General features: G+C 45.2%; 1 protein-coding gene across 1 annotated transcript; it reads left to right on the top strand.

Moving 5' to 3' along the window:
* The first annotated feature begins 4,223 nt into the window (after window positions 1-4,223).
* PAX6 (paired box 6) lies at window positions 4,224-11,484 on the top strand. The gene is made up of 7 exons (XM_049890816.1): window positions 4,224-4,239; window positions 6,555-6,713; window positions 7,146-7,228; window positions 7,467-7,617; window positions 7,708-7,823; window positions 10,329-10,479; window positions 11,192-11,484. Exons 2-7 carry the CDS (start codon window positions 6,635-6,637, stop codon window positions 11,275-11,277), a joined length of 666 nt encoding a protein of 221 aa, XP_049746773.1. The 5' UTR covers window positions 4,224-4,239; window positions 6,555-6,634; the 3' UTR covers window positions 11,278-11,484.
* The last annotated feature ends 1,260 nt before the right edge of the window (window positions 11,485-12,744 follow it).

Raw genomic sequence — 12,744 nt, 5'->3', positions numbered from 1 at the left:
CTCCACCTATGTCTCTTCTGTACCTGGGGTATTGAGAGGAGTGCCCTGGTCTTTTTTGACCATCTGGGAAATGGGAGTTGAGTATGGGGAATTTTTCACTTTTTTTTTTTTTTTTTGCATACTACAAAGCACTCAGGAAAAGCTCTTAAGAATGAAAATGAAAACCTATTCTAGCTTCCTCCAAATCCACCTGTCTGAACCTTCCTTCAGGCATCAAACATCCATTTTCACCCTTATATAATGCAAAGATAGTGAAAGAAAGCTCTCAATCAAGTCTAAATCTTTTCCCAAGAAGCCTTTTAACAGAGCAAAGCAGCCACTGAGGCAGGTCACTAGAGCCACTGGGTAGTGGTGAAGGACCCCCCCCCCATTCCCCAATTTTCTACCCAACTGAATTTCTATGCCCAAAGTGATGGGCTGTCGTTCTTTGCACGATGTCCCTGCAAATCCACCCACTGTCCCAGGAGGGCTGGAAGTGTCTTAATGTTTTGAGAGTTGTTCTTTAAGGGGGTGGGCAAGTGGATATGGGGACTTAAGATGGGGCGACAGTGTCTTCACTGTCACAAATGGGGACGCTACCATTTGGTTCGATTTTGGTTTCATCTGCAGGTGTCATCAATAAACAGAGTTCTTCGCAACCTGGCTAGCGAAAAGCAACAGATGGGCGCAGACGGCATGTATGATAAACTAAGGATGTTGAATGGGCAGACAGGAAGCTGGGGCACCCGGCCCGGTTGGTATCCTGGGACTTCGGTGCCAGGGCAACCTACACAAGGTAAAACCCAAGCACCCATCTTTGAAGCGCTCCATATACATAGCTCCTTGTCCATCCTCTCCTCCTCCAAACTCTTCACCCTCCCAGCCTCTGTGCTTGGGGGATGTAGCCGAGAGACTCTTCAAAGGCCTGGATGCATTGACTTGCAATGTATGTAGATGTGTTGTTGAACCATCTGGTGAGGTTGGGAGTGTGAGGGCTGTACACATCAGGAATAGTATGAGGGTGGCTGGTGTGTGAGTGTCTGAGTTGTGGGCAAGAGTATGTGCGTGTAAGAGCTAGACGCTTGGTGCCCTATTCGAATTTCCCATTGAAATGCACAGAGAGCTCCTTTGCTGTAGAAGTGTGACAAGTTAACACACTGACAGACTGCAAGGTAAACATAATTGCATCATTTTGCTTTTTGCCATAATTGACAAATTATGTGCGTATGAGTAGAGTGCATATGAGAGGGTGAACAGCAAGATACAGGGTGAAGGCCAGGAGGAGGCGTTAGAGGTAGGGGTCTCCTGCTACCCCCTTCTCCTCTGCCCTTTGCTCCTCTAGGCCCTCAGTTCTCACTCTGTGGGTGGCGACTGCGTAAAAGTATGGGGGTGAGAATACTGTGAGCCAGACTGCAGGGTGCCAGGAGAGGCTTCCTGGCTGGAGAGGAAATGGGACATGGGACTCCCCAGGATCTGTGAGAAAGAATGGAGGAAGAGGAGCGGATGGGGGTATCTGTTGGATTCCCTCCCCCCCCCCCCCAGGCACCGAGGTAGCTTAGTCAAGAAGAGGAAACAGTTTACTTGGAAGATTAATCGGTATTTGTTGTTCTCGTGACAAGGAGATAATATGCAGGATAATGGGACGTGGCGTCTCACTCCCGGGAGCACGACGGAGCCCAGGGGCTCCGGGCCGGGGACTGCCGCGTAGGGACCGCCATGAGGCTGCCCGCCTGTCCGTGCGCTCCGGTGCCGGCTTCGGGTGCCTGCGCCTCCACGGAGCTGGGCTAGCGAAGGGAAAATCGGTAACAGTATGCGAAATATCTGGTACAAAGGATGCTTCTGTCACTCTCAAGAATTTGTTATGGGAACAATCCTGTCGCTCTGTAATTGCTCATTAGAGAACGTTTTGTTTCTCATTAAGGCGACATGAATAAGCGTCTAGTTGAAGGAGACAGCTGTAGAAATGTTCCACAAGAGACCTCTGGACACGATTCGGCACCAATTGCCAATTAGACATGTCAGTTTTAAGAGCAGAAAACAATATAGGACGGACACTGGGAAGATAGGGAGCAAAGCGCTTGCTTTTTGTTTCCCAGCGCAGCCGCTCGGCCGACAGTGGCCTCCTGACGTGCAGGGTCCGGGCTCCCCTGGGAGACCCCACCCGCCCGCCGTCCACAGGCTCCGGGAGCACGGCCCGCACCTCGAGGAGGCGCTGCCTCGGCCCAGGCCGCTGAAGTCCCTGGTGAGGCCGAGGGAGCCACGCGGCTGAGTGCAGACAACCCCACCTCTGCCCACCTTTGAAATTGTAGGATTCCCACATGCGCACTCTGGACACACCCAAGTGACGCCCTCACTTGGCACTCCCAGGGGCGTCGGAGCGTCAGCCCCTCGGTCCCCTCGCCCCCAGCAATCTTAAGTCCCCACGACCTTCGACCTTCGCTGGTCAGGGCCGAGAAGTCTCGGGGAGGGCGCCGGGTGCAGGAGCTCAGGCCTGGGTGGCCGAGCCCAGAGCCTTCAAACCCTGGCCCTCTGGGATTGAGGGCTCAGGATTGCTTGGGGGTGTAAAGGAGGACACCCCGCTTCTGCCGCCTGCGCGGGACAGAAGCCGAGGGCAGAAGCTTTGCCAGCCCCACTGCCTCCACCAGAGGTGGCGCCAGATTCTAGATTTTCGTCCTGGGGAGCGTGAGGGAGGGAAGCAAGTGCGTGCCCACAGGGGCCTGTTGGGGATGGCTGAGGCGGGAGATGGCGCTCATTCAGGAGCTGCTAACTTTTAGGCATCGAGTTGTTAGAGAATTCTGGGTCACTAACTGTCACCCCCGCCCCCTTCCAAAAAGCCTCACTCAGGTGATCCTGTCCCTGGCGCCTCCTTCCCCGCTGCTTTGGGAGGACTAGCCGCGAGAACAGAGAGTGGTGTGCGGAGTGTAGGGGACACAGGAGCCGGTGGCGAGCGTCGGCTCACGTTCCCGGGGACTCCTCAGGCCTTTTGGCACTAAGGGGGTCCCCTCCCCCCTTGGCCCCTTTTCCCAGCCCAGGAAGCCGTTCTTGGGTTTTAAAGAGTCCATTACTCCAAAAGCATAAGGCGAGGTTAGGTCTCAGAGGGAGACAAATATGGTTTCCATCTGATCAACGCCATGCGGCGGTGAATAAAATCGTAACGACGTGGGCTGACAACAAGAGACAACTCTATCCAGCCCCAATTCTCCAGCAATTTGGTGGTTTTAGGGATCACGGAGACACTTTTTCTTATCTCCTCCCCCCTCTCTTCCACCCCGCACCCCCGGTAATACCCAGACCCTCTATAGGATTTAGTCAGTCTCCCTTTCAACAGATGCTACAATGTTTTGATCTGCGCTCCGAAGCTGAAAAGGTGCCGCAACCGGGTTGCTATCTTTTCTTGCTTGTTTTCCGCCTCACTGATTAAGACACTAAGAAACTAAGGAATGATTTTATTTCCCAGCGTCTTTTTTTTTTTTTTCTGTTCTCCTTCTTCTTCCAGGAAACAAATCCTATCCCCAGCGTCAGATGGTCCTGGGGCAGGGATAATGGGAGGCGCTTTCACTCGCCTTCTCACGGATTAGGCTGGAAGGTGGACGGGCCCATTGAAAGCCCCTTCTTTGCTAGGCTCCGAGGGGGCGCCTTTTAAAGAAGATATCTTAATTGTCTGCCACTTAGGTTTATCATGTGGGGAATTCGAGATCCAACTTCTAGTTTTATTTCGTTAAAAGCCTTAAGAGTGGAAGGTAAACTTGCTAAAGAGAAAAAAGGCGCCCAATCTAAGAGTGGCCTATCCATCACCCCTGCAAACAGTTGCTACTTTTAAAGTAGTAAACAAACTTTTAATGGTGTATGCGCGCTCGGCGGGGTCGTGGAGGGCTGCTGTAGCCACGGGTTTCTCTTTACTGGCCGCTAATTCCTCTCTTCTCCATTTTTTTTTTTAAGTGGGTTTAAAATCTAGCTTGCCCCTCCCCCCCTCATCCTTGACTTCACTCGCCAGTAGCGTCAATTCTCAAGGCAGTGCGGGCCCTGGGCTGCAGTCGAGTGTGTGTGTATGTGTGTGTGTGTGTGAGCGCGTGTGCGTGCGTGCGTGTAGAGAAGAAAGGGAGCGAACGAACATACGTTTTAAAATTAGGAAAGTCAGAGACGCAAACAAGAGCAGAGAATGCTTTCTGCGAGGGGCTTCTGAGTGGGATCCCGGCAGGTTTGTTTAATTGGCAAGATCGAATGTGCCAGCAAAGGGGCTGAGGTGGAGCCTCCTGGAAGGTAGGGGCGTGAGTGACCATCTGGGGGAGGGTTGGGGATTCATTTTCTCTCAGTTTCCCGGACCCTAAACGACGGATGGTCGCAGATTTTTGTTTTTGTTTCCCAAAAGCAGTGACCGACGAGTCTTCTAAAATTGTCAGGAGCTAGTTCTAAAATTTCCCTTGCGCGCCGAACTCTAAAATGACGGAGGAGGGCTCCTGATTTCAACTACCTAAAAACACTTTGAAAAGTCCGCCGGAAACTTGAGGCGGTACATTAGCGCAGACACTGGGGTCCGCGCACGTGAGCGGAGCTTCTCGCACTCAGCTGTGTAGCCCCCCTCCCCCCTTTCCGAAGAGGCGCTAGCAGACCCAAAGGAAAGCCCCGGCCTAGTCGCTAACACTCTCTCTCCCTCCTCTTCCTTTTGCTCTTTCTCTCCCCCTCTTGTCACTTTTTCTTCTCAACATTTTTTTTCTGTCCTTTGTTTTTATACCTCCCTGGCCTCATCTCTTGAGCCCTCTTTCTCCCTTCTTTCTCCACATCCACCCTCTTCCCCGCCACCTCCACCCCACCCTTTCTCTTTGCCCCCCCCCACACCTCCGGCCCTGGTCTCCATCCTCCCTCCCCGTCTCCCCTCCACAATTCCCCGCCCCCCATCCACTCTCCAACCCCCCCCAGCGCCCTAAATAGCATTGAGGCGCCCGCTCTACGGACAGTGATTAATGATAGCAGAGCAGAGGGGTTAACACACTTCACTGAAAAGTCTGTTGACTGGGCTTCTTGTAACACAATGTGGCCCGCTGCACGCCTCAAGAGAATCCTTTTGTTGTCCGCGCTCATTGTGGCCTCAAAATTCTGCCCACGAAAGTTTGCCAACGCTCCTGCCCCAGGAGTTTAATAGTTTCCCTTACTTGCGGGGCATTGTGCGGCGCTGAAAAGCAGCCCCTCGCTATTCAAGTGTTGGTGGTCATCTCAATAGATCTCCAAGGGCCCATATGGTGGCCAGTGCCGATGAATCCGCCTGTTTAAATGGGGGAGAAAGTTGGGGTTTTAAAACATTTCAAAGTTCCTGAAAGGATCCCACTAGATCCTGTCACAATTCCCCAAACTCTTTGAAGGCACTGCCTATTGTCCCCTGGTTATAAATGATATTCCTGGCCAAGTAGATTCCCACCAATGTGCCCCCAGCGGCCCCTCGCTCCCCCACCCCCACTCGCCAAGTTTCCACTGTGGGGAGGAGGCAGTCCTGTTTGTATCCCTTGAGGCCGCAGGACCCAAGATCAGGACCCAGTATGAATTGGCCCTGGAGGCCCAGTCAGGGCTTGAGTCCTTCCCTTCAAACAGGCTGTGGCCTCACAGGCAAGATGAGAGACAGCCACCCCAAGTGCACATCTTGTCCTCCAAGCGCCAAGGGAAAACAATAAAACTTTCCCCTGTTTAATGATAGAAATTACATTAAAAGTGGTGGAAATGCCCTAATTAAAAATGTACGGCTTAAATGATATGCCAAGGACTCAGCTGCAGCATACCATATTTAGCTAGTTAGTGAACTCTCTACTATTTCTTTTTTAAAATTACACGTTAAAAATTTAAAAGAAATCTTACTTTTCTCTGGTGCAACACATTACAAAGAATGGACAGTCCTTTTATCTAAATATAAAATTCCATTTTCAGCAATTATAGCCTGTTCTTGGTGATGATATAATTACAGCTGTGCTCGTAATAGGTGTCAAGGCAAAGCGCACTCATACAATAGTTGAATAAAACTGCAGAACAATGCGAGCACTTCTAAATTCACAACCTTTAAAATGAAATTGACTGTGCAGAATTCAAATAAAAACTAGATAAATATTTTTTAAAAAAGATTACAAGCTTGGTTTGGTTTCTTAATAGCATTTTCTACAAACCTATCAACATCTAATTGATTAGATAGGAATTACTGATTATAGATCAGCTGAAATCTTGAACATCACTTTTATTTTTCCAACACAGACATAGGTAAATAAATTTTTCAGGGAAAGGGAACTGGGTGAGGCATTTGGGGAGCCAAGGTTAGTTATGAAAGCTCATTTTAACTGGGAACTTCAGCGCTTGTTTTGTCATTCAAAGAAATGCCGTTTAGTGTGTATATTGTACAGTCTCATGCTGATAAAAACAGAGGGAGAAGGAAAATGGTGGTCAGGTAGTGTGTGTTGTTAAAAGAAGACCAACACTTAGTCACCTTGGGAATGTTTTTTCAGGCTATACTGCTCTTGGAGTTTATGGCTATTCCAGGCCTCTTTTGTAGGCTCCACTTATTCTGAATTTCTCTTACCATCCTATCCTTTTTGTTCCAGATGGCTGCCAACAACAGGAAGGAGGGGGAGAGAATACCAACTCCATCAGTTCCAACGGAGAAGATTCAGATGAGGCCCAAATGCGACTTCAGCTGAAGCGGAAGCTGCAAAGAAATAGAACATCCTTTACCCAAGAGCAAATTGAGGCCCTGGAGAAAGGTGATGGAGTTTTTCAAAGTAGAGAAGTAGTAGTAAATCAAAGTAAATGCCACATCTTCAGTACAAGGGGCTAAATTTAGCCAGGGCCCTTGCATAGAGGATTGGAAAGGTTTCTTTTTCTTTCTTCATTCCTTTTTCTTCCGGCCATCTTTCAATGCGTGTGTGTTTTCTTTTTTGTGTGTGTGTATCAGTAATTTAAAGACTATGAGTCTAACTTCTCACAGAGAAAAAATTATGATTTGGCTAGTTCAGGGCACAGAAGGGTCCCTGAATGTCATTACAAAGAAGACTTAAGGTGGTTTTGTCAACGCTGGTAGTAGTAACATTTCCAAGGGAACTGCTGGAGGTGATGGGAGTAGGGGGTGGGGAGAGCAGGTCCACTAATTTTGTGTAGTTCTGGCACAACATAGAAAAATTAACTTACTCTTTCAGAGTTTGAGAGAACCCACTATCCAGATGTGTTTGCCCGAGAAAGACTAGCGGCTAAAATAGATCTACCTGAAGCAAGAATACAGGTACTCAAAACCTTGTGGTTGCAAGCTTTGTGATTCAAACAGTTTGCCTTTTCCAAAGACACAGGTGCCTCGAATGAGCACCAGTTATTACATAAATTGTAACAGGCCCTGTCTGGTAAATACTTTACGGCATAGGGAGGGGTCGGGGAGGGCAGTGGAGGTGCCAGGGGTGGGGATGGGCTGGGGGTGGGCACAGGGCTTTCAGGAGTCTGGCTAACCTGTTCCATCTGATTACCAGGTATGGTTTTCTAATCGAAGGGCCAAATGGAGAAGGGAAGAAAAGCTGAGGAATCAGAGAAGACAGGCCAGCAACACACCTAGTCATATTCCTATCAGCAGTAGTTTCAGTACCAGTGTCTACCAACCAATCCCGCAACCCACCACACCTGGTAATTTGAAATACAACTACTACTACCAAATGTGTTTCGACCTGGCCCTGACTTTCATGGTGACTATCTCCCATGTTTCTCTCCCTGCAGTTTCCTCCTTCACATCTGGCTCCATGTTGGGCCGAACAGACACAGCCCTCACAAACACATATAGCGCTCTGCCGCCCATGCCCAGCTTCACCATGGCGAATAACCTGCCTATGCAAGTAAGTGAGGCTGGTTGCTGCCTGCTTAATGGGTGCCTGGGAGCCCTAGTGGGGAGAGGGCTGGGAGCTGTAGACCTGGTTGGCTGAGGTATGCCCCTTGGGAGCCTTTCTCACTATAGTGATTGGCTTGACCAGTCAAGTCTGCGATAAAAACAGTAGGTCCAGTCTTTTTTAATTGATTGATTGATTCATGACTTGTTCAGTCAAGTTCATCTGCCTTTTGCTCACAGAGAATGTTAACTTATGTCGGGTGGGAGTGAAACTTGTAGCAGAAAATAGGAGTAATGCCGGCATGTTATTATCAAGTAAGAGGCTAGTATATATAAAATTTGGGCTTATATTTATATTAATAAATATATAAACTATGTATGTATTTTGGTCAATATTTAGGGTATATGTGATAAAATAGTGAAGAAGAAAAAGGATGAGAAATTGGATTCATATTTACATAGTAGGAAACATTTAATATACCAGAAAAGCTAATTTTCTTCCTACATGTTGCAATAAAAATAGGAATAGAAGGTACTTGCTGGAAATTTAATGTATGTGACTAGTTTGTGGGACTTCAGCTGTCTAAAAGCGTTGATGCTATTCATGTTGTGTAAATGACCTGCCCCGCCCTCAGTTTTCTCCCAAGTATTTCTCACCCTACCGTGTACTAGGCCCTGTGCTAGGCTAGGCCTTTGGTTGCATAAGGAAGGGGGTATACTAGACTTTTGGTGCTGGGTGGTTTCTTATGGGAAGAAATTTTCCTTCTGGTGAGTCTTTTGCAGCAGCTTTCCCAAGTGTTTCCTTAGGACTCCTGTTTGTGTAACAGTTAGAGATGCCGGATGGTGTCAGATTGGCCAGCATAAGCCCCTACTGGAGATAGTTGTGGGGTTACACAGATTGTTTATTCTTCACTGAACATCTTTTGCTGGGTTTCTACTCAAAATAACAGCAAAAGGAATGTATCTCAGTCTTCAGACTAATACAGGGGCAGCTTCAGAGGAATTACTCACATTTAGTTTTATTGCATTTAGATATTAATGGTCATACTGCAATAGATGTAAACTAAGGGATTAACAGCCCATTAGTTGGTGTTGCTGTAACTGCCTTAGAGTTTTCCAGAAGTTAGGTTGCCTAGAGGAAGTGACTGGGGAATTAGACACAAATGCAAGCTGAAATTCTGGTAGGGCCCTCAAGGCCTGTTTGCTTCCTTGAACCTGATGTTAGCAGATATCACCTGACTTTAAAAAGGCCACAGAGTGTCTTGTTCAGTTTCATAATCTTTAGCAACATCAAGGTCTCTGTGCAGACAAGAAAATTTGTATGTGAAAAAACAATTAGACCAGAACAATCAAAGAGATGCTCTTATAGTAGAATTGTTTCCACATGTAGATAGGTGCATGGGGTCACTTTACTTCAAACACTGACTTTTAAAAATCACAGTTTAGCTAATTTAAAAAATACATATATTCAGAAAGCTTAAAGAAAATTCAAATTATCAATAATTTTACTGCTAAACAAAACAAAAACAATGCTTTCCATTTTGGGGTGGGTGGGTCGGTCTTTTTGTCCATCTATTCATCTTGTCCAAAATCTTCAGCCATTTATTTGAAGCATGGGATTTCCTCCTCTGAACCTTCTCTGAAGTGTCACCTTCTCTGAGAAGGTGGATCTTGGAATATTGAACGTTTCTTTCATTTGCAGAGCGGAATATCCTCTCATCTTCCTTGTTCCGGGCATTATGCTTCTATTAATGTACCTCAACTTTGTTGGCCTGGCATATCCTTGTGAGAGCTCAAGGGGTTTTATCCCAGATCTGTATATTTCTACTTTAGCTAGCAGAAAGGTTTATCTCCTAAATGCTGACATTCTTAACACTCAGAGGGTAACAGCAGCAATTTATGGAAAAAACTTGATCTGGGTTTTTGGGTCTATAAGGAAGCCACAGTTAATTCTCAGGATAGGGCTGGGTTATATTTACTGATACTCCTAATCAGTTTACTCTAGCCATTACAGACCTGCCTTTTCAAGGAGTCTTTAATCCCATGAGTCTAGCCCTGAAAAACTATGTCCCCAGATCCCCAAACCAAAGTTTATAGAAAGCTCCTCCCATGGCTCTCTGATTTGCAGGGTGTGGAGATGAGTGTGTTTTAATGGAAGCCTCCATGCCACAGTTTCCCCGAAGATGTCAACAGAGGTCCAAGATGAAAATGGATGAGAATCCAATTAATTTTATGGATAAATAAAAGAGTTTGCCAACTGTCTAAATGGACAGCTGTTTAAATTTCGAGTGCTTTAGAAGTTTGGTGCACAGGCAACTTTGTTATAGCTGTGGCCAGTGGAAGGACTTGTTGGGAGGCCTAATATTAGAGTTATTGTGTGGAATTCTAATGTATTAAATGAAAGCATCTTTAATAATCAGATCTGTGGGCAGAGTTCCTGGGGAAGAGGGAGATTGGGGATGTGGCTTGTGTGATGTGTTTCTCAGTAACTATACGTTTGCCTTTCTCCTTGCAGCCCCCAGTCCCCAGCCAGACCTCCTCGTACTCCTGCATGCTGCCCACCAGTCCGTCAGTGAACGGACGGAGTTATGATACTTACACCCCACCTCATATGCAGACACACATGAACAGTCAGCCAATGGGCACCTCCGGCGCCACTTCAACAGGTGAGCCGCTGCTCTCCCTAGGGTGTGGAGAGGTGGTCTTTACAGCTTCTTTTGCCAGGTGATCTCCCTTCACTCAAAGTGGCCTCAAAAGACTCCCCTGGCCTTATGTGAGGGTGTACTTAATCTTTGTTGCCACTTCTCTGGGAAAAACTGATTGAAATGGGAAAATCCAGTCAAGCTAGTTAGTAATGTGACACCATACAGGAAAAAAAAAAAAGCTATTTTTCCTGAATTTGGTCACAGAAGTTGTATATGAAAACAAGCCTTGAGATTATAAATTTTCTAAGGACGGATTATTAGCCAAAGCTCAACAATGAGGGCCCCCCTGAGCTGCACAGTGAGTACTTGTTGGAAGACTTCTCATCTGCCTAACTACTTCCTCTAAGCCTCTCATGGCAACTGCAGAAGTACCACATTGGTTTTCAAGAGATAGTTTTGTTGCTAACCTTCTAAACATACAAACAAATGGAGGTTTTTTTTCCTTTTCTTTTGGGTGGGAGACTTGGGATTCTGTAAGTCCACGTAAACAACATATTGTCTGGTTTCTGAAGGTGCTAATTTTGTTTGTAACATGTAAAAGAATTTTTTTTAATACAGTGAAAATGTTAGAAAGCATTGGAGATTTATTTTATTTTTTAACCTACAAATTTATACTCCATGCCTGTATCTCAAAGGGAATATCTACATGGCTATTTCTTTCATCCACTTCTAGGCCTCATTTCCCCTGGTGTGTCAGTTCCAGTTCAAGTTCCTGGAAGTGAACCTGATATGTCTCAATATTGGCCAAGATTACAGTAAAAAAAAAAAAAAGGAAAGAAATCTTGTGTTAATTCAGTCAGTGACTATGTGGACACAACAGCTGGGTGTTCAGGAAGGAAAGAAAAATGGGCTGTTAGAAGCACTTCGGTTCTGCAACTGTGTCCTGTATTGTATCGCTGGGGAATGGACTTGAAACAAGGACCTTTGTATACAGAAGGCGCGACGTCAGTTGGAACAAATCTTCATTTTGGTATCCAAGCTTTTATTCATTTTGGTGTATTATTTGTAAATGGGCATTTGTATGTTATAATGGAAAAAAAAAAAGAACAACGTAGACTGGATGGATGTTTGATCTGTGTTGGTCATGAAGTTGTTTGAAAAAAACAAAATAGAAACCATGATCAATAAGCTCTGCCACGAATTTGAGAGTTTTATCAAGATATATCGAATACTTCTACCCATCTGTTCATAGTTTATGGACTGAGGTTTCAAGTTTGTATCATTCCTTTGCATATAATTAAACCGGGGACAACATGCACTAGATTTATGTAAGAAATATTTGTTGGTTTTCCAAAGGTTGTTAACAGATAAAGTTTATGTGCAAAAAGGGTAAGATATAAATTCAAGGAAGAAAAAAGTTGATAGCTAAAAGGTAGATTGTGTCTTCGATATAATACAATTTGTTTTATGTCAAAATGTAAGTATTTGTCTTCCCTAGAAATCCTCAGAATGATTTCTATAATAAAGTTAATTTCATTTATATTTGACAAGAATACTCTATAGCTGTTTTATACACATTTCCATGCAATCATACATTTCTTTTTGGCCAGCGAAATTGTTCTTAGATATAGTTGTGTTACTGTTCACAGTCCAATCATTTTGTGCATCTAGAATTCATTCTTAATCAATTAAAAGTGCTTGCGAGAGTTTTAAACTTAAGTGTTTTGAAGTTGTTCACAACTACATATCAAAATTAATCATTGTTGATTGTAAAAACCATGCCAAAGCCTTTGTATTTCTTTTATTATACTATTTTCTTTTTAACCTTATAGTGTGGTGTTGCAAATTTTGTTTCCACGTTAGATTAACATTCTAAACCAACTCTTACTTTCCACACATACTCTATTTTAAATCCTGAAGATCCTTAAAGAAATAATTCTTATAGTATAAATCAGAAATGTGTTAGACAAAGAATTCCACGTAAAGCCGTATGTAGACCTGTGCCCATTTATACCCACAACATTTATACAAAATGGTAATATTTCCCACAGTTAGCCATTTAATTCAAAAGCGCAAAGTCTAGAAATAGTTTAAAAATGCAACAAGCTATTAAATAGGAACTCTTCTTTTAAATTAGGCTGGCATTTTCAATCTGGGCAGATTTCCATTGTCAGCCTATTTCAACAGTGGTTTCACTGAAGTATATTCAAAAGTAGATTTCTTATAGAAGACTCTCTGAAAGCTGTTGCCTTTCTCAAATAGGCCCTCTCCTTTTCTGTCTCCCTC

This window comes from Elephas maximus, chromosome 7 (assembly GCF_024166365.1).
Source record: "Elephas maximus indicus isolate mEleMax1 chromosome 7, mEleMax1 primary haplotype, whole genome shotgun sequence".
NCBI classification, from domain to species: Eukaryota; Metazoa; Chordata; class Mammalia; order Proboscidea; family Elephantidae; genus Elephas; species Elephas maximus.
The sequence above is the reverse complement of the archived record's forward strand: the minus strand, read 5'-3'. Positions and strand labels throughout refer to the sequence as shown.

Coding starts and splice junctions, on each gene's coding strand:
- PAX6 (XM_049890816.1), top strand. CDS start 6,635: ATGCGACTTCAGCTGAAGCGGAAGCTGCAAAGAAATAGAACATCCTTT. Junction 7,618..7,707: donor CCCGCAACCCACCACACCTG/GTAATTTGAAAT, acceptor CTCTCCCTGCAG/TTTCCTCCTTCACATCTGGC. Junction 7,824..10,328: donor CGAATAACCTGCCTATGCAA/GTAAGTGAGGCT, acceptor TTCTCCTTGCAG/CCCCCAGTCCCCAGCCAGAC.